This window comes from Acinonyx jubatus, chromosome A1 (genome assembly GCF_027475565.1).
Source record: "Acinonyx jubatus isolate Ajub_Pintada_27869175 chromosome A1, VMU_Ajub_asm_v1.0, whole genome shotgun sequence".
Classification (NCBI taxonomy): domain Eukaryota; kingdom Metazoa; phylum Chordata; class Mammalia; order Carnivora; family Felidae; genus Acinonyx; species Acinonyx jubatus.
The window spans coordinates 69,335,428-69,357,752 of record NC_069380.1 but is presented as its reverse complement, the minus strand read 5'-3'; the positions used below and the strand labels follow the sequence as shown (position 1 = coordinate 69,357,752).

At 38.9% G+C, this 22,325-nt stretch overlaps 2 protein-coding genes across 9 annotated transcripts in view; one reads left to right on the top strand and one right to left on the bottom strand.

The window, feature by feature from the left end:
- UBAC2 (UBA domain containing 2) overlaps positions 1-22,325 on the bottom strand; it is a 251,911-nt gene that overhangs the window by 124,476 nt on the left and 105,110 nt on the right. For all 8 annotated transcript variants that reach the window (XM_027065152.2, XM_053217413.1, XM_053217420.1 and 5 more), the window contains 3 exons: positions 16,121-16,248; positions 13,773-13,892; positions 12,945-13,054 (listed from right to left, as the gene is read on the bottom strand). In XM_027065152.2, the coding sequence (XP_026920953.1) occupies positions 12,945-13,054; positions 13,773-13,892; positions 16,121-16,248 (358 nt within the window). The remainder of the gene's footprint in view (positions 1-12,944; positions 13,055-13,772; positions 13,893-16,120; positions 16,249-22,325) is intronic.
- On the top strand, positions 2,635-6,606 carry GPR18 (G protein-coupled receptor 18). The gene is made up of 2 exons (XM_015075985.3): positions 2,635-2,877; positions 5,394-6,606. Exon 2 carries the CDS (start codon positions 5,427-5,429, stop codon positions 6,420-6,422), a length of 996 nt encoding a protein of 331 aa, XP_014931471.1. The 5' UTR covers positions 2,635-2,877; positions 5,394-5,426; the 3' UTR covers positions 6,423-6,606.

Below are 22,325 nucleotides of genomic sequence, written 5' to 3'. Positions count from 1 at the left end.
CAAAAACTGGGCTCCAGTGCTAAAATACTCACTGAAGGCTTATAACATCTAAACCAGAATTCAAAAATGGAACTGAAAAAGACTATTTCATAAAATGAAGGGAAGTGAATCCCCTAGGATATGTGAAATCCCTCTTTTACAAGGTGAAAAAGTTCTCTTTCACTCCTATTCCGAAATAAGTGAGGAAATCATAGCTGCGTGAATAGTCCCTGAATGAGGTAAATTCTTCTATCTGAATAAAAAACTCATTAGGCTCAAGTATTAAAGAAGCAAGCTAGACACTACGGAAGCTTAATTCTTGATCCATTGTTAACTTGCTGCCAATTGGTTTGGGGGCATTTTTTCTCACTGTGAGACTTTTCTAGCGTAAAGGTATTGTTAAGGGCCAGGAAAGGCCTGGAACAGAGAATGATGAAGCACTGCAGAGGTCACAGAGAGGAGAGGAGGGTCACTGCCCAGTGCCTGAGTCTCCAAATCTGCCTTGTGATTGGCAAGTTCCCTCCCATAAGTTGGCCAAAGTGTCCCTGATGCCATCACTGGGCTCAGTGATCCACCCACGACTCCCTTAAAACTCCATTTCTTCACCTACTGTTTCAGTCACATGTTCAACCAATATTTATTTTTATTTTTTTAAACTTTTTAATTTAATTTTATTTTTTAAACACAGCGCAAGGAGGGAGGGGTAGAAAGAGAGGGATAGAGAGAATCCCAAGCAGGCTCCACGTGTAGTGCAGAGCCCAATGCAGGGCTTGATCCTACAACCCTGGGATCATGACCCAAGCCAAAATCAAGAGTCAGACACTCGGGGCACCTGGGTGGCTCAGTGGGTTAAGCATCTGACTTTGGCTCAGGTCACGATCTTGCGGTCTGTGTGTTTGAGCCCGGCATCGGGTTCTGTGCTGACAGCTCAGAGCCTAAAGCCTGCTTCTGATTCTGTCTCCATCTCTCTGCCCCTCCCCCACTTAAGTTCTGTCTCTGTCTCTCTCTCAAAAATAAATAAAATAAAAAAAAAAAGTCAGATGCTCAACTGACAGCCACCTAGGTGACCCTCAACCAATATTTATTAAATGCTTGCTACACGTACGCATCTACAACATATGCCAACCCCCAGAAAGCTCGATGTAGTGGAGGTTAAAAGGCAAGGAAATACTCAGCAAGAATACAAACACAAGCCACTACAGGGGGAAATACCAAGCACTAAAGAAGCTTACTGGGGTGAAGAACCGACCCAGCTTCAGAGGTCAGAGAAAATCTCCTGGAAAAGGCAGCACTGAAACTAAGACCTGAGGGTTGAACGACAGCTGGCCAAGCCAAGAGATGGGAGTGCAGTGGTAAGGGCGTCTCAGGCTGGCAGGACAGCATGGGAAAGGCAAGAAGAGCAAACGCAACAGGCCTCCTATGACTGAAACGAGAGGAAGAGGGAAAGGAGCTGATCCACCCTCAAGTCACAGACTTACTACAGTTTTTATCTAAGGACAAAAAGCACACGGGCCCTCAAACTGTCTTAAATTAAAAAAATAAAAATAAAAAATTAAGTTCATGTACGTTTCAAAACCTGACAAATCATGCATAACCAAAAATAAAGTAAAATTTTAAGACAAGCAAATGAGATGATGACTTTTTTTAAGAGAAAAGAAAGTAAAAAATTTAATGTAATGAGGCAGGCGACGATTGGGGTTGCTCACTTCCCTTTCCATTGGTTTCACTTCCCTTCCTAGATTAAAATACTCCCAATATGTAAATTAATCCACTAAAGAATTCCAGTCCTTTCTTAGTAATTTTAAAATTTCTTAGTAATGTTTATACAAAAGGAATTATTTCTAGACTTCCATGTGACAGAAAAGGGATATGATGCACTGTGGACCAAAAAACAAAGCAAACCTATGTGGATAAATGTATATGCAAAGCAGAAGCAAATAAATGAGATTCCAATTTTAACCACTTAGAAATATTTTAACAGCAAAAGTGGATATTTTATGATTTCAAGAACTTGGTAGAAAAGGGTTAACTCTGTTTAGGAATATCTAAATTAGTACCAAATGCCAGGTACTATGTTAAACACTTGGGATTTTTCTGGTTTAGAGTCATCACAATCCTACCAGATGAGTATTATCTCTATCCTAACTGTACAGAAACTAAGGAGGAGCAAAGACTCAGAGGGATTAGGTAACTAGACAAAGTCACACAGCTTAAAAAGTGAAGAAGCTACACTATGAATCCCATCTTAGTCAACATCAAATCTCATTCTTGGGGCGCCTGGGTGGCTTGGTCAGTTAAGCGTCCAGACTCTTGATTTCACCTCAGGTCATGATCTCGCAGTTTGTTAAGATGGAGTCCCGCATTGGACTCTGTGCTAACAGTGTGGAGCCTGCTTGGGATTTCTCTCCTCTCTCTCTGCCTCACCCCGCCTCTCTAAAAATATTTTTAAAATCTCATTCTCTTTCAATAGATGATGCAGACTTTAAACATCAAAGTAAATGAACCAAATATATTTTCCTCTTTTTGTTTGATTCTCTTAAATATATGCCATCATTTCAAAGGGAGCTTATGCTAAGCATGACTTCATAAACAAATCACTTGTGAAAGAGAGAAACCACATCCAGGGTAAAGTCATAAGTTGAAAAAGCCTTATTTCAGACAGTACTTCCTGAAAGAGACAAAGCAGCAACTACAGCCGAACAAGTACCAACTCCTTTACCAGGCATTATATTTGAAACAACTTTGTGAAGCAACAGAAGGGCCTAAGACAAAAGAAATACTGCATTTCTTAGACACATCATTTCCAGAAAGAGCTATTTTAACACAAGATTTCTCTTTTACATTACTGGATATAATGAAAAATGTTCCTCTCCAACACAGCCTTTTGATGGGCAGAAGGTAAGTAGCATTTAATTTCATCACAGATTATCACCAAGTAATGCTATATACTTCAGAGGTATACTTCAGAGGTATAAAATAAGTCATGGGGATGAAAAGTACAGCATGGGAAACACGGTCAATAATATTGTAATAAATTTGTATGGTGGCGACAGAAAAAAAAAGTAAGCTGTACTTACTAAATTTCAAAATCATTTGTCTCATTTTAATAATACATTATGGAAACTATGTTCGCAAAGGACCTTGAAATGGGTTGTGCTGTCATCTTCCTGCATTATTAATGATTTATTTATATTCAACATTGCTTTACATTAAATGTAATTTTTTTCAACTTAAGGAACATGCTAAGATGATAAATCATTAAGTATATTTACAAGCCTTTGTCACCTGGTTCCACACTGTTGTCACACTGTTTCATAAAATGTACTCAAATGCTTTTTAAAAAAGAAAGACTAGAGATAATCACTGAATCTAAAGTTTTTGAAATGCTGACTTGAAAGCCAATCACTTTTTAATACTTATCCAAAAATGTATCTGTGTGTACAGAGCATGACCTATCTGGTAATGCCTTTAAAACACGCATCACACATAGTTTTTTCAACCTTAAAGCAAATGGATACAAGTGTTGGTGACATAAGAGCAGCTTGAGCCCAACAAGGGCTAAAAGATTTACTCAAAAAGGCTTTGTAACTATGAAATTTATGTGACAAAATTCAGGGATGAGGACAAGGGAAGTGAGTCCTGAAACAATATCAAAAGAGAAAAAAAAGATACAAATTTTCATTTACATTACAATTGCTACCATTTTTAAAAATACAATGAAAAGTAAAAGTAAGAGTCAAGACTCCAAAGTTATTCTTCTTTGTATGATACTGGAGTTTTAATTTCTCTCTGTAGTGCTTTTCTCATTTGACAGAAATTAATATTCTAGTCACACCAATATTTGGAAATTTTAGTATAGGCTATTAATACACAGAATTCCATTCCAAAATCATATCTAACTTAGATACTTGGCAAACTAGCTGTAGTCAGGAAGGAAGGAAAGAAGGAAGGAAAAAAGGGAGGGAGGGTGGGAACGGAAAAACAAACTCATACCTTGTGTGTGTCCACAGCAATTGCTCAAATTCATTTTAAATTATCAACAGCCCATGATGCCACTAACTGGACTGCTCACCACCCCCACAGCTCTCACTGGAGAGAGACTCGGGGCTGAATCAGAGACAGCCCACTCTGCAAAGTGACCTTTCTGAAGGAAACTTTTCTTACACCTCCATGTTTCAAGGGGAGACCACAAGATTCCATTTCTTTGCAAGGGAGCTTATTTTTAAATCACTGCTGTTGACGTTGCACTGAGGATGATCGAAGTCTCACTCTGAGGGGCATCCCATCAATGATATTTACAATCACAACTAAACTCCTTTCCATTAGAAATGGACCCTCTTTTTGCATACACATAAAGTTATTGAGTGACTTCTAATTAACTATTTGCCTTTGATATTCCTTTTTACATTTAATTTGACAAATATACTTAAGTTTCTGTATCTAGATAGAGTGAGGGCATGAAAGCTACTACACTAGCTTCCGTGCACATCAACAACATCCACTTCTAGGATGCTGGTAATAAACACCATCTAGAGGACAGCATTAGGGACTCCCAGCTGTGCATTAAAAACGAGCTCATCTATTGTTCTAAGAGTCAGGTTCCTGATCTGTAGACTGTGGCACAACACACTGCTGTTTCTAGACCTACAATAACTGAGACAGCATAATACTATGAAGAAATGTTTCCACTTAAAAAAAAAATAGGTTTAATGACCAACCAAGCAAGTCTTCACTGACATAGTGGAAAGTAGCTGTTGTGGGTCCTTCCTTCACTCCATCAATTCAGCAAACATTTTCTTATCGAGCACTTCCTGTGGGCTCCATAAGCAGTGGGAATACAGCAATGAAAAGTCCCTGCTCTCAAATGAGAATTCTTGTGAATTAGATACTTACATGGTTCCTTTATATTGGTTTTCTAATGCACATCTTATATATTAAGACTATATTTAATGAGTAAAAATTCATTATTTGGACATTATTAACCTGGGTGACAAAATATTTAAACAATGGTAAAAAGTAGCAAACTATTTTCAAAATTCAGAATGGCCTTCTCCCAGTTAGTCCCAATCAAAGAATGTTATAAGAATACTTGCTACCCAATTTCACACTACAGGAAAAAATCATTTTTAAAAAGGTTATTCTTTAGGGGAGACGCGAGGTGAGCAGAGAGAGAAAAAATAAATTTGCCAGTGCATTATAACACACCAGACCATTTTAATAGGTTGGTGTATATTAGTAATAATACCTAAGACGTGTATTTCTTAATAAATACTAAGACACATATATTGTCTCTACAACATAAAATACTCTCACAATTAAAATCCATTGACATGCCAAGTCAAGTATGAGAGTTTTAAGCATTTACTTTTCAACAAAGGGTTTTATTCCTCCTATTCTTCTTAACTATTTTGCAGTTTCTAGGTGCCATTCCCCCAACAAGGTATAAGATGACCACTCCTCATGATCAAGCTCAACTTGGCCCTTCTAACACCTCACACCCAGAAGAATACAAGATCGCAGCCCTTGTCTTCTACAGCTGTATCTTCATAATCGGATTATTTGTTAATGCCACTGCCTTATGGGTTTTTAGTTGTACCACCAAGAAGAGAACCACTGTAACCATCTATATGATGAATGTGGCATTACTGGACTTAATATTTATAATGAGCTTACCCTTTCGGATGTTTTATTACGCAAGAGGTGAGTGGCCATTTGGAGAGTACTTCTGCCAGATTCTTGGGGCTCTGACGGTGTTTTATCCAAGTATTGCTCTATGGCTTTTTGCTTTTATTAGTGCTGACAGATACATGGCCATTGTACAGCCAAAATATGCCAAAGAACTTAAAAACACAGGCAAAGCCGTGCTAACATGTGTGGGAATCTGGATAATGACCCTGACGACCACCATCCCGCTCCTACTGCTCTATGAAGACCCAGATAAAGCCTCCACCCCCGCCACCTGCCTGAAGATTTCTGACATCATCCACTTAAAAGCTATTAACATGTTGAACTTCACTCGGCTCATATTTTTTTTCTTGATTCCTCTGTTCATCATGATTGGGTGCTATTTGATCATTATTCACAGTCTCCTTCATGGGAAGACATCTAAGCTGAAACCAAAAGTCAAGGAGAAGTCTATAAGGATCATCATCACACTCGTGGTGCAGGTGCTCGTGTGCTTTATGCCTTTCCACATCTGTTTTGCTTTCCTGATGCTGGAAGGGGAGGAGAACAGTTACAATCCCTGGGGGGCCTTTACCACCTTCCTCATGAACCTCAGCACCTGTCTGGATGTGATTCTCTACTACATTGTTTCAAAACAATTTCAGGCTCGAGTTATTAGTGTCATGCTCTACCGCAATTACCTTCGGAGTGTGCGCAGAAAAAGCTTCCGATCAGGTAGTTTACGGTCACTAAGCAATGTCAACAGTGAAATGTTATGAATGAAAAGAAGGTTTTGGTCTTTAATTTCTTTATATTCACTTTACTAACGACTCTAAGGCCAGTGGATATTCTGTATGATACTACCAAGTCCCTTCCCTCCTGAAAAAAAAACCACACGTAACACTTCTGCAAGATCTTACTACTGTGGCAACATAATTAAATATTCTGAAGTATTCTCATGAACTCATTATTTTTATTTTCAAAACTTGTATAAAACATATTCTTGAGTTACTGGGAGAAAAATATCCAGTTTGTACTTCATATTCAAGCCTTATCTAAATACATAGTTGACAACTTTTTGGATTTAATTCTACATGCAAGGGAATCGTGATTTCTACAAAGTCAGTAGGAAAAAAAAATCCACCTTCTTTTCAAAATACTTCAAATTTTCTTTTTGAGGGGGGAGAGTGCAAGTGAGGGAGGGGCAGAGAGGGGAACAGAGCATCCGAAGCAGGCAATGTGCTTACACACTGACAGCGGCAAGCCTGATGTGAGGCTCCAACTCACAAACCACAACATCATGACCTGACCTGAAATCAGATGAGCAACAGACTGAGCCGCCCAGGTGCCCCCAAAATGGTTTAAATTATTAAATTATAATTTGATTAGGGGCACCTGGGTGGCTCAGTCGGTTAAGTGGCCAGCTCTTGATTTCAGCTCAGGTCATGATCTCATGGTTCGTGAGTTTGAGCCCCACTTGGGGCTCTGTGCTGACAGGGTAGAGCCTGCTTGGGATTCTCTCTCACCCCATCTCTCTCTGCCCCTCCCACATGCTCTGGGCTCTCTTTCTCTCTCAAAATAAATAAATAAACTTAAAGACTTTTTTTTTTTTTAATCGTAATTTTATGGGCACTTGGGTGGCTCAGTCGGTTGAGTATCCGACTTCAGCTCAGGTCATGATCTTGTGGTTTTTGAGTTTGAGCCCCGCATCAGGTTCTGTGCTGACAGCTCAGAGCCTGGAGCCTGCTTCGGATTCGGTGTCTCCCTCTCTCTCTCTCTGCCCCTCCCGCACTCATGCTGCCTCTCTCTCTCAAAAGTAAACAAACATTAAAAATAAAAAATTTTTAGATTATAATTTTATTAAACCAAAACCAAAGCTTCATTTGGTTTAATCTATATTCAGGACTGGTGGTCTAAATTTTACAACATTTTGTGTTCTAAACACCAAACTTCCAGGATTCCTACACAAACAACTATGTTCAACCCATCACTGTTACTTGCCACAGACCAAAATCAGCAGGAACAATCACCTGAAGGGGCCTGCAAAGGCAAGTGTCAGCAGCCCTCCCCTACTTGGAATTTTTTTTCTTTTGGAAACAGACTATAATCATTCAGTAAACACTGAGAGCCTACCATGCACCATACTCTACCTACAACTAATGCAGGAGACCTAATCCGAGACCCTGTTTCTGCCCAATAACCCAAGTTCATTCCTATGACATGAAATTTCTGCTGTATGGTGAACTATCATTCTCCAATATAGTTTAAGCTTCTTACGTGATCAAACATCACACTACAGGAGAATGATTTTTTTCCTGGGCTGTGTATCACAGTATAACAGCACAAGTCAGGGACCTTGGATTCTCATCCTAGCCTTGCCATTTAATTTCCCCTGATAAAGTAACAACCAAGTAACTTCCCATTAAAAAAATTTTTTTTAATATTTTATTTATTTCTGAGACAGAGAGAGAGCATGAGCAAGGGAGGGGCAGAGAGAGAGGGAGACACAGAATCCAAAGCAGGCTCTAGGCTCTGAGCTGTCAGCACAGAACCCAACACGGGGCTCGAACCCACGAACTGTGAGATCATGACCTGAGCCGAAGTTGGACGCTTAACCAACTGAGCCACCCAGGTGCCCGTAACTTCCCCATTTAAAAAGAAAAGGAAGTGAACCATCATCTGTAAAGTGTATATTATTCTAAATATTATGGAAGTACGCAAATAAGCCAGCCATAACTTCCTCCCTGCTAAATCACCTTCATTACTCTTAAGATGATCACCTCCTATTGGGACTAAGAATCAAATAAATGCATTAGTTATAAATGGATTTCTATAATTAACATGGGTAAGTTAATATTCTTTAAAAAAAGATAAGCACAAAGGAGTCTAATAATAAAAAAGAGTTTTAATACTAGAAGATCCTTTAGATGATCTTCTAGTCTTATATGTAAAGAAACTAAAGTCCAATGAGGTTATGTGACTTGCTCAGCTGAAGAACCAGGCCTACAAACCAAGTTCCTGTTATGTCAACCACCAATTTTTTCAGTAATAAAAAGCAAACAAGCTCACAGAACATAAACATTCTCAAAGCTACATAAGATAAAGGAATTGAGGTGATAACTGAGATGTAGTTTCTCAACAAAGAGACAACTACTTGAAGTTTTTGGTTTGGACAGTCAAGTGAGCAAGATACCTTAACAAATATCTTAAAGATAGTAAGTATCTTTAAACAAATAATTATTTCTGGAAAAAAGGAAATAACTCCTGTAACTTATGTATAGATTTATAGGTTTATAGTCATAGCCTACTCTCAACTATACAGTCTAATCTGTTCTTATGTATTTATCATTTTTAAAATTTTATTTATTTTTAAAGATATTATTTTTTTTTCAACGTTTATTTATTTTTGGGAAAGAGAGAGACAGAGCATGAACGGGGGAGGGGCAGAGAGAGAGGGAGACACAGAATCGGAAACAGGCTCCAGGCTCTGAGCCATCAGCCCAGAGCCTGACGCGGGGCTCGAACTCACGGACCGCGAGATCATGACCTGGCTGAAGTCGGACGCTTAACCGACTGCGCCACCCAGGCACCCCTAAAGATATTATTTTTAAGTACACCCAACATGGGACTCAAACCCACAACCCCCAAATCAAGAGTCACATGCTCCACTGACTGAGCCAGCCAAGTGCCACTTATGTAATTTATTAAGTGGCAAGTTCTCTGCAATGGTTTTTCTCAATGAGAAGAACTTAATTTGGGAGCACAAAATACAACAAAAGAGGTGCCTGGCTGTCTCAGTGAGTAGAGCATCCAACTCTTGATCTCAGGGTCATGAGTTCTAGCCCCACATTGGGTGTGGAACCCAGTTAAAAAAAAAAAATACAGTGAAAAACTTTGTTGATACAAAGTGAAAATGTATGTTATGGTTTCCACAGTAAAACTAAATAATCTACAACACAATTACAAAATAATTTTATTAAGTGATGTGATCAGATACATTTTAACATGATGTGTAAAAACTCACATATTCTGGAGGCATTTGATTCTGAGAAACAATATAATGTCCACATGTAAATACTAACAACTAAAAAATAATGGGTATACAAGGACAGGTGTGTGATGGGCAAGGAGTACTAGAAGCATCTGACATACATAGCTTTTAATGGACCTATCTTTACTTTCAAAACATAATGGTCACATTTTCTGAATTTCAAACAACACTCGTGAGAATGTATCAGATGCTATGTATAATTTCTATGCAGAGCACTAGAAAAAGAAATGTACACGCCTATGGTTCAAAGACCTTACTTTATAGTTTTGTGGGGCTACACTGTAATCAAGACTAGCCCTTCCACATTACAGAACGTGAGGCCATGAGTACATCAAGTAAAAACAGTCCTCCCTCAAACAGCCAGAAGGATGGCATAGAAGGCCCAGGTAATAATGACAATGACAATGTAATGTAATAAATGCTAGGGATCTTAATAAAGTTATTGGAATACACATAAAAGGACAATTACTCATGCCAAAGGGCAGCAGGGTGCAGAAAGAAAACCAAGCAGGCATGAGTGTACGTATACACAGCATGTTAAGAAAGCTGAGTGACTGACGAAGTGACACAGGACTGGGGCCAGACTATGAGGGATTTGAAGAGAAAGAAGAAAATCAGTGTGAGGTTGTTACTGCTAGGATGTTTGCATGAAAGAGCTTACTTAATTCTTTCCACTGCCTGGGAAGTATACAGTACTGACCCTCAATTTACACGAGGGTCACCTATAAACTGAGCTTAGGAAATGGAACTTAAGAGAAGTAACTTGCTCAAGATTACACACACGTAATAACGTGAGAGAGCTGGAATCTCAAATCTGGCATATCTGATGGCAAAGTCTCTGCATTCCCACTATTCCAGGCTGCTGCGATGCCATCTTGGAGGAGTCTGATTTTTATTTTGAAGGAAATGAGGATTTAAAGGATTTTAAAAGGAAGAGTGGTATGGTCAAACTTGCATTTTGGAAGGATTAACTTCTGACAACATTGCATGGGATGCTTTGAAGTGAATAGGAAGACTAGTTAGAGAATTGCTACAAAAATCTAGGCAGGAAAAGACTTGAGTTTAGACTGGCCTGACAGCAGGAGGAGAGAAGATGGGGTGAATGAGTGATTTACACAGGACTTCGAACTAACAGGACCCGGGCCCTATGCTGTCAACAGGGATGGAAGCCCAGAGATGAGAGCTCCAGAACAGGACAAATTTTCTCTGAGTCGTAGAAGGCACCAGGAAATATAACTCTAGCAAGATCAGGAGAGGAACATGGACTGGAAATAGAGAGCTGGGACACAAACAACAGATGTTAACTGTGAAGGAAGTCATGGGAATGGGCAAGAAAGCCCGGAGTGAGCCACAAGCAGTAGAGAAGGTCAAAAAGGACCAGCAGAGAACAGTGTGCTGGGGCTCGAGGGAGCAGGTTAGTTCATGAAATAATGGAAGGTCAAAACCATGTATGAGCTACTGAAAGGTCAAATAAAACAACTGAAAATAAGCCACTGGCTTTAAAAATTAGTCAGTTACACAGGGGATAAATCACTGCAATCTATTCCCGAAATCATTATTGCACTGTATGCTAACTTGGATATAAATTAAAAACAAAAACAAAAACATACATACATAAAATTAAAAAATAAAAAAAAATGAGTTACTGGTGACATTTATAGGAGAAGTTTTAATAATAGTGAGGTTAAAAAAGAGAATTAAATAGAAATGAAGAATTGTAGAGAGTGCAGATAAATTTGGCATTGGTGGAAAAGAAAAAGGGTAACGAGATGTTACATGAAAAATACTGCAAATTATAAAGCAGGCTGACAACAAAAAGAGAAGTTTCCTCTCCTGAGCTTTTGATGCTTCGCTACCATCAAATGAAAGATGTATTTACAAAATACAGAGTTTGTTGAAATAAAGATTTATGTTCCAAGAAGTCTGTTTGAGAAAGCTTTCAAGACTCTAAAAAGCCATACTGTAATGTCTCCTGATTTGAAAAGAGAAATGTGTTCTCATTCAGGTGATGGCAAAATTAACATTCATGCTGTCTTCCAATATATTTCTGTAACTCAGGAGGCTGTATAAAGAACCAAAAAGAACTGGCCTAGATAAGAAATGTTTGGGGAAAACTAATGATTTAGTAACACTGCCGCTTTTCTGAATCAACATGGAATCATCCCTGATGACTACACTATTGTCTGCAAAAGCAGAAGAATCACTTCAAACCTCTCAGTGTGATCATAATTACAACCCCTGGAACTCAACAAAACTGTGTAACAATCTGGCTCTGACACAGAACTTTACCTGTCTCCATTCAGATATCATTCAGAATCACACATTATTAAAATAGCTAATTTAATGAGCTCATTTAATGACTATGACTATAATTAAGTAAATCCCATAAAGGCTACACTGTAAATAGTAACAACATATGCATGAAGGCCATTTAGATCACTAGCTGTATTTTTAATGTAAACAAGCAAAGCAAATCTGAATTAAGATATATACAATATCCAAACAGTCCTCAAAAACATGCATCTAAATTAAAATAAGGCAGAAGTTAATACCCACAGAATTTTAAATATCTGATCTTTATTTCACAGTATCTCATCTCTCAGATACTTAATTCCACAACAGTCTAAGGTTATCTATATGTGCTAACTCTACTTTTAGATACTAGTTACTTCATAAACGATTTTTTTGTTTTGTTTTTAAAGAAGATCAATACAATATGAAAGCATATATATATACACACACACACACACACACACACACACACATACATACATATATACATACACACATACAAACTCTGAGTTAGGTTAGACATTGCAGTCTGGCTACAAAGTTGTAAACTTTGCTTTCTCTTTGGCATAAGTATCTAAATAATATAAATTTTTAAAAACATCATTCGTCAGAAGCTTAACTTCAGACAAATTATTTCCTAATCTAATTAAATTCTGTATTTTTGTGTTTAATTACTTCACAAAACTACAGACAAAATTTCACGATAAAAATACAAAATTAATTCTCTCTTCTGGACCAGGACAGGAAATTCATTTAAAATTCTCTAAAAAAAGACTATAAAACAAATTCTGTTTCAAGAACATAATAAAAATGTGACTAAGTATACATTGGATTTTTTTTACCCATAAAATCAATTTTACTACATCTATGAGTTTAAAATATTCTTTTATTGATTTACAGTCACTTAACTTAAATCAGATTTAAGTAATTATTAAGCTAATCTTTGAGAGCTACTTACAATCCAGAAGGCAAATTCCCAGCTGCAGCAATACCAAAGGAATACCACACAGCCTCAACGAGGATGAAGTCAACCAAGGCCGACAAAACCCAGGAACCCAGCAAAAAGGACTAAAAATAAAACAGGAAGAACATTATTGAAAGGAGTCTTTTCAGGGGTGCCAATGTGGTTCAGTCAGTTAAGCATTTGACTCTTGATCTCCGCTCAGGTCTTGAACTCAGGGTCATGAGTTCAAGCCCCGCATTGGGCTCCACTATGAGCGTGAAGCCTACTTTAAAAAAATAAATTAAAAGTAAATTAAAAAAAATTTTTAAGTGGTGTTGAAAGGAGTCTTTGAAAAATAAACTAACATTTATTTAATTAGAACCAGCTCTATATTACTTTTTAATATTTGTTTTTATTAGAACAGAGTTTTCAGAACGGGGGAGTAAAGCCATATTGGTCAAATGCATTAACACTTCCATAATTTCCAATATGGTAAAAAAAAAGATATTTATAGCATGATTTATTTTTAACAAGTAACATACAAACCATTAAGCAAAATAAGTGATTAAAATGTTATTAAAGTCAGAATCCTAATAAAAATTTTTATTGCCCACACACATCTGATATTATCTATTATCATTATCATTTTATTATGTTAGTGGCTTAAATTTAAAATTCCTTGGTTAATAGTCATGCTCCAAATCAGATAGAAGATCATATAATTAAAAGATAACTGTTAATAATAACACCAAGCTAAACAAAATAAAACTATTTAAAAGTAAGAAAACAAAAACATTTTTTTCCAGTACCTAAGTAGCAAAGGAAAAATACATAAAAACTTACTGCAAATTTTCTGCTTCCATATCTTCTTTCAAATATCCTAAAATTATAAATAAGCAGACTACTGCAGAAAGTATCTTTCAAATCAAGGCAAATTATTCTTCCACATATCAACCTCCAAATCTAAATGGGGATTTAAAACAGAGTAAAAGTAAGATTTGTTTAGATCTCTGCCTTACCAAATTTATTACATTTACTTCATACTGCTTATTTTCAATGCTCTAATTTAATGAAAATAATGACATACACACAAATGGAAAACTCCTCCATGTAGGCGGTCGCCACCTTTAGAGCACAGATGCCCATAAAGTGGAGCATTAGAAGGGGACTTTTGCCTACTTGGCCAGATAAACCAAATCAATCCTGCAAATCAGAAAGGTACCAACTGAGGGCCAAAGGGCCCTTCTGTTCCCTTGCAACAGTGGTTCTCAGGGCTGGCCATACACTAGAATTCCCTGGGGGGGGTCTTATTAAAAAGTACACCAAGGCCCAGGCCTACCACTAGATTTTTCAACTCAGTTGGTCTAGGGTGAGGACTTGGCATCAGTATAAGTGAGTACATGCATGTGTACGTGTGTTTGTGGGAGGAGGGTTAGTTTATTCAGGTGATTCTAATGTGTAGCCAGGGTCAAGAACCAGTGCATTATAGCAACTGAAACAATACAGAGGCTGTATTATATTCTGACAGAAAGCAGTGGTTTGGATAAATAACTGAAAGACTTTCAGAGGAACTTGACAGCTCCAACATTTACAAAGGTATTAGTTATATCACTATGAAGAAAAGTTTCAGTGTTCCAGAAGTAGAGTATTATGCTTAAAATGGCTATTCAAGTATGTAGCAAAGAAAAGATGGTAGGTTATATGCCATAATTTGCACTAACACTGTGATATTGTGATTTATAATAAGAAATATAGATTTGGTCTTGTACTCTTATTTCTGGCACACAGCCCTTAAACCCTTGGAATTTCCTAAGCGATGAAGGCCATAAAGGGTGTCTTTTATTATGTCGATGTGTGACTTTTAGATGCACCTAAGAATGGGGCTGGCTGCCAGGGGAACCAACCTCAGGATTAGGGGGTTGGAACTCTCAGTCCCACCCTCTGACCTCCCAGGGAAGAGGCAGGGGCTGGAATCTGGATCAACTGCCAATGGCCAATGATTTAATGAAGTTTCTTCCATTAATACCCAAAAGGCCAGGGTTCAGAGAGCTTCCAGGTTGGCGAGCACAAGGTGCCTGAGAGAGACCAAGGAAGCTCTGTGCCCCTACCCCATCCCTTGCCCATTGCATTTCTTCTATCTGGATGTTTATCTGTGTCTTTTATCCTATCCTTTTGTAATAAACAAGTAATTCAAAGGTAAAAATGTTTCTCTGAGTTCTGTGAGCCGTTCTAGCAAATTAATCAAACCTGAGGAGGGGGTCATGGGAACTTTGGGAGGGGGTCATGGGGCTCTGATTTAAAGCCAGCCAGTCTTAAGTACTAGTAACAATTTAGACTTGCAACTGGCATCTGGTGTCCAAAGGGGAGATCATGGTAACCCCTAATCTGTTGCCACTTGGTCAGAAGCACAGGTAACAATCTGGGCTTTGCATGGTGGAGGAGGAGGAGGCAGCCTTGTGGGACTGAATCCTTAACCCGTGAGATACGACACTATCTGCAGCCAGTATCAGGAGCTGGCTGAATTAGAGGACACCTAATTGGTGTCCAAGAATTGCCTGGTGGTATGGGGAAAGCTCCTCCATTGGAACTGGTGCGAGAACGTCCCTTTCACACTCCCGACTCACACACAAGAGCCAGCAGCAGCATTTTCAATGAGACCAGCCCATAAATCTCAAAAGCCATAGAGTTCTGCTCTTCCCAGAAGCAAAAACCCAAGGGAAATTTCCTACTTGATATAACCACCACTATAAAAGTAATTCATAGATTCACAATCTGTTAGACCTGGAAGAGCTTCAATCATCTGATCAATACTCAAACGTTGAATATAAAATTTTGAAATGTTAAGTATGAAAATGTTTCCAAAAATGTTAAGAATGCATACTAATGATTTAAAAAACCCAGATTTAACATTGTTTTTTCTTTTGAAATTGTAAATTGCATTTCCATGAGTAAGAAGTGAGAAGGGACATGCCTAGTAGTAAAAGGATATACTGCAACTGCTTCATTATAATCTGCTTTCCTGAAAATAGCAATATAAAACTAGAAAATTTACTTGCTAATAGAATATTAATAAATAATCATTTGTTAAAAATTTAGAGGCTTCAAGGGACTAAGAATAGCAGAAAAGAAACAGCAAGTCAAGAAAAAGTTCTGTCTCCTCTCCTCCCGCGGACCAATAGAACAGAGCTCACCTGGAAGTCATCCTTGATGGCTTGGAGGTCATACACGAAGAACCTCTGACAGTGCGGTAGGAGGAGGGCCAGCAAGAGGGACAGGGCACTGGGGACCAGCAAAAGACCCTTGGACAGAGGGGCCTTATCTAGGAGAAAGAAAACTTCTTTCAGAATGATTGATTCTAAGATTTAAAAAACTACCTGGGTAAAAAGTAAGAGAATTCACTTCTATTACAATGAAGACCAAGTTTGCAAACTCTGGAATTTAGTTCTTATTAACATGTATTTTCAAAACCTGTACCTGCAGAGGTAAGTGATCAAAGGGCACCGGAAAAACACGTGGAATTTGCTGGCAGGGGTTCACTGTTGTTTGGCTCTTACATGAGACCAAACCAAGTTTACAGCCAGTAACTTCCACCATTAAGAAAACAGTCACCGAAGTGTGAAGAAATAGAGGAGGATGTCTTCTATTAAATTGACCAGTTAGCTCCGAGCATGCATGGGGTTCACATCAACATTTATTTAAAAAATTTAAAGGGCAGTTAAAAGTGCTGCCATTGCTGACTACAGTGGCATGCTGAGATTTTCCCCCATGGGTACTACCGGGGCCCAAGTCAGTTTCTCATCTGAGAGCCGCGTCTGAGTCTTATACAGCCTTCAAGTTACAGCTCAATGGCCACTTCCTCCATCAGCCCCAGTGAACCATTTTACCCTCAGGGGCTTTTCCCCACTCTGCACCCTTGTTTCCAGGTACAGCCTGTCACAGCTCCTTGGACGTATGAAATGTTCAGATCATCAACAGGTAAGGCCAAGGGAAAGTATCACCGATGGCAACATTCTCAGATTGTGTCAAATATACTTTAACTGTATTCATGAGAAATTCCTGGGAGTGAATCTACTAGTTACAGTTGGTAATGTGGTTATTGCACCCATTTAAGCATATAAAAATAGACCAACTGTTTCCTTTCTGGTAAGGTCTTGCACACATCTGAATTGGAACCATTAGTAAAAGGAGCTACGTGCTGTCTTCGTGACCCAGCTGCAATCAAAGCTCCAGGGAATCTAAAAATTGAGAGTTCCTCATTGCCTAGCATCTCAAAAGTACGAAAGAGCACTGTGGCTATGAGCATGACCAACCTAAATTCTATCCTGAGCCATTTAAGCTTTTATCTGCTCACCTACAAAATGAAGGGAAGAGAATCTACCTTAAAAGCATATGAGGAGCAAGTGAAACGAAGAATGCAGAGAGGGGAGACGGCTCTTGCCACCACACTCTCACCACCCAGGAGAAAGGGCTTCCTCTGCCCCAGGGAAGCTCTGTCATCTTTCTGACAGGGCAGAAGACGGAGTAGGGGTGACAGAGTTGCACCCTTGAAGGGGCAGCGAGGATCCTGTTTCCTTCTTCAACTTGGGTTTCCACCTATCCTCATGAAATGGGCCTGACAGTCATTCCTGCCCCTACCTTGCCAGCTCAGGAGCAGCTTGATGTTACTGGCGGAAATCGTACGGCTGAGCTGCAACATTTCCCTGCAGGTCCACGGTCTCAAACCTCAGTGGACGCTCTCCACCAACCAGCAATCTACTGCTTTTCTCCAACTTCTCATTTTCATATGACCTCCTCCCCTCTCCTCAAACCTCCCTGTTCCACACTCCTGACTTGACTCACATGTCACCAAGTGAAGAAATAAATGATGACCTCTGATTATTTCAACCATGCCCTAAAATTAATAAGCACCTCTTATAAACATACATGATCCTACACCCTGGGGTGCAGTAATTAATGATGGACCAAGTCCCACTCCTTTGTGGCCTAGACAGGAGAAAAAAGAAAATACACAAAGCTAGGTGATTATGTATTGTGTCAGAGGGAAACAAATGCTATAGAAAAATGAAGCAGGATAAAAAGTGTGGTGGTGTTACCCACCATGGATTTCCTGGTCTCTTTCCAGATACATGATAAGACTGCTTAGCCACTCATACCTGCCCCTAGCTGAAGTTAGGTATGACAACATGACTTGCTTTGGCCAAGTAAACGTGATAGATGTCACTCCTGTGGAGATACTTGAAGAGCAGTGAATGGTGTTTCCCTCTGCCAGTGCTCAAGATGGCAGCTAGGCTAGGAGACAGATCCCAGAGTGAAGACAGTGTGGAGCAGACCTCCCAGGCGACAGAGGAGTACCTTCAGTGAGAAACAAAACTTGTCATTAAAACGACAAGGTACCCAATATTTTGCAGTTGTTTGCCACCGCAGCATGACCTAACCTATCCTGATTTAGGGGAAAGCACAGTACTGATGGGAAAGAGGGGTGTTGTCTTACATAAGGTGATTCAAAGGCCCTTCTGATATGGTGACATTTGAGCAGGGACCTGAGGAAGTGGGCCTTGCAGGTATCTGGGGAACTGTATTTCTGGCAGAGAAACAGCAAGCTTTGAGACAGGAACATGCTCAGTACGATTAAGCAGCAGTAAGGATGCCAAAGGCAGCTGAGAGCAAAAGAAGCAAAAGGCAGACAGGCAGGATATAAGGTCAAAGAAATAGGGTAGTGGACAGTGCAGAGCCCTGTAAGCCAGCATAAGGACTTTAACCTTTCCTCTAGGAGTGACAGGATATTTGGGGGGATTTAAGGAGAGGAATAACATTATCAGTCATGTTTTCAAAGGATCATTTTGGTGGCTATATTGAGAAGAGATTATGGGAAGGCAAGTGTAGAAGAAAGGAGACCATTTAGGAGGCTATCACGATAATGCAGGAAGGGGTGAGGATGGCCTGCACCATGGTGGTTTAGGTAGGGGTGGTAAGACTGGTAGAGCTAGGATATGCTCTGAAGGCACAGCAGGCAAGATTTGCTGGCTGACTGGGTGTAAAGTACGGGCAAAATGGAGAAGTCAACGTTTTTGTTCTGAGCAACTGGAAACTGCTGCCAGTTACTAAGATGGAAAATCCCAGGGCTCCTGGGGGGCTCAGTCATTGGGCGTCCAACTCTTGATTTTGGCTCAGGTAGGTCATGATCTCACAATTCATGGGATCAAACCCTATGTCAGATTCTGCACTGACAGCACAGAGCCTGCTTGGGATTCTCTCTCTCTCCCTCTGCCCCCTACCTCGAAATAAATAAATGAACGAATGAATGAATGAATGAATGAAAGAAAGAAAGAGAAGAGAGAGAGAGAAAGGAAGGAAGGAAATTCCAACATCCTTGCCTTTCCTATGTGTACAAGACCTAGGCCCATCTTGAGAATATTCCCAAACCCCCATCCCTATCCCCACTTGGCCAGCGCTTTACCCTCTACACCAATGCTACCCAAAGTAACCAGTCCACGAACTGCTAGCAGTCACACAGTTAGGTATGAAGTTTGCAGCAGAATGTGAACCAGCACACTGCATCCTTCAGGAAGTCTCACTTTGAAGAAAAAAAAAAAATCAACTGAACTGAACATGTGCTTTGCTCAAATGTCACCTTATCTGTGAATACCCCATGTAACTAACGTTCTATCCCCTTTGTTCTGGATTATTTTTTTCATAGCACTTATCAACAACTGACTTATTAAACAGTGATTCATCAAATCTATGATTCAAACTGTAAGATAAACCATTATTTTAGGTGTCACTAAAAAAGAAACACTGCCTTACAAAATTCTAAGATGGCATCAATTATAAAATTCACCCAGTTTTAGAAACACTAAAATATGAAAAATGCAACTTAGAATCAAGAAATAGGTTTCTTTGTGTGTTATTTCTTCAAGGCAGCAACTTTGATATATTCACTGCTGCAGTATCCCCCTTGCCTGGAACAAGCCCTGGCCCATTAAGGCAGTCAACAAATGTCTGTTTAATGAAAGGTGACTGATGTATAAGAGGTGCTCAATAAATACTGGTGGAAGCCACCCAGTGTCCATCGATGGATAAGTGGATAAACAAAATGTGTTCTACACATTTAACAGAATAGTATTCCCTCTTGAAAAGGAAGGAAATTCTGACACAAGCTACAAGAGGGACAACCTTTCACACATTATGCTGAGTGAAATAAGCCAGAGACAAAAAGATAAATACCATATAACTCCACTTATATGAAGTACCTAACTAGTCAAACTCATAGAAACAGGATGTAGAATGGTGGTTGCCAGGTGGTGGGGGAGGGAGGAATAGGGAGTTGTTCAATGGTTACAGAGTTTCAGTTTTACAACATGAAAAGAGTTCTAGAGATAGATGCACAACAACAATGTGAATGTACTTAATGCCACAGAACTGTACCCTTAAAAATGGCTGAGATGTTGATTTTATGTTATGTATATTTTACAAGAATTAAACATCAAGACAAAAATAAATAAAATACTTACTGAATTAACTGATCCTACTTATACAATCATTTTAATTCTGGCCTAAACAAACCCCTAAAAATACAAATCTGATAACTTAAATCAGGTAACTCTATCTGTAAGTCCTCCTCTTAAGATGAGCAAAATCAGGATCCCAAAATCTATGCACAAAGCAACAATATACAAATGTCCCAGAAATCCCACACCATAGGACTATGGACAGCAAGATGTACAACCAACTCACGATGTGTACATTTCACTATATGAAAATTTTAATCCCCCCCAAAAGAACTTTAAACAATTATTAAATTCAAATTAATGACATGTTTAAGAGTGTTTAGTGCGTTTAGAGATACAATGCTACAACTTACTTTGAAATACATACAAAAATAAGATAGACTGATGAAATAAACAGAGGGATGGATATGTGATAAAGCAAATACAAGAAAATGTTGTAGAATCTAAGTTGGTAGGTCCATCGTGTTAACTGTACCATTCTTTCAACATTTAAGCATGTTTGAAAATCTTCATAATAAAACGTGGGGGGGGGGAGGCGCACACAGTGAATCACAGAATTTGAAAGCTGAGAAGAACCTCAAAATACATACAACAAAAACTGACAGAACTGAAAACAGCAACAGATAAATCCCAGGTTGGATGCTTCAGCACTGCTCTCTTGCTATCGATAATAAAAGACAAAATCAGTGTTACGGACTGAATTGTGTCCCCCCAAAATTCATATACCCCAACCCTCAATGTGACTCTATGTGGAAACAAGGCCTTTAAAGAGGTATAAAAGAAGCCATAAAAGTCGGGACCAGACACCAGGGATGCACACATACAAAGAAAGACCATGTGAACCCACAGGGAAACAGCCACCTACAAGCCCCGGAGGAAGGCCTCAGGAAAAACCAAACTCGCCAACACCTTGAGCTTGGACTTCCAGCCTCTCAACTTGTGAGAATATAAATTTCTGTTGTTTAAGCTATGCGGTCTGCAATATGCTCTTATGGCAATCAGTGAAAATACATAAGACTTGAAAAACAGCATCGACCAATTTGACCTGAGTCACTTTTATTGAACACTCCACCCAACAACAGCAAATTACATTTTTTTTTCGAGTGCATTTAGAACATTCCCCAAGAAAGATCATGTTCCAGGTCATAAAACTCACCTCAATAAATATAAAGAAATTAAAATCATACAAAGTATGTTCTCCAACTATAAGAGAATTAAACTAGAAAATAACAGGGGGCGAATGGGAGGCTCAGTTGAGTGTCTTGGGTCATGGGATCGAGCCCCACATGGGGCTCCAGAGTGAGCATGGACATTCTCTTAACATTCTGCTTATCATTCTCTCTTTTCCTCTGACCCTCTCCCTTTCTCTTCCTCTCTGAAATGAAATGAAATGAAATGAAATAAAAAAACAACACAAAGATGGATGGAAAATCTCCCCCAAATTAGAAAATAACATATATAGTATCTAGGTCAAAGAGGGGAGTCACAAGGAAAATTAGAATATATGTTAACGACAATGAAAAGTGAAAGTACAATCAAGCAAAATTTGTGGCCTGAAAATAAAGAGGTGTTTAGAGGGAAATTTATAGCATTAAATGCTTATACAGGAAGAGAAAGTTCTCAAATAATGATATAGGCTACAAACTTAAAAAAAAAAAAAAAGGAAAAAGAAGAGCAAATTAAACCCTAAGCAAGTAGATCAAAAGAAATAATACATGGGCAGGTCAATGAAATAGAAAACCAAAATGTAACAGAGAAAAAAATCAATAAAACTAAAAGTGATTCTTTGAGATCAATGAAATTGATACAACTCTAGGAAGACTAATCAGAAAAGAAAAAAAAAAAAAAAGGAGACACAAGTACCAATACCAGGAATGAAGGAGAGGGC

Excerpts from the sequence above, each read along its gene's own strand:
- GPR18 (XM_015075985.3), top strand. The coding sequence starts at position 5,427 with ATGACCACTCCTCATGATCAAGCTCAACTTGGCCCTTCTAACACCTCA.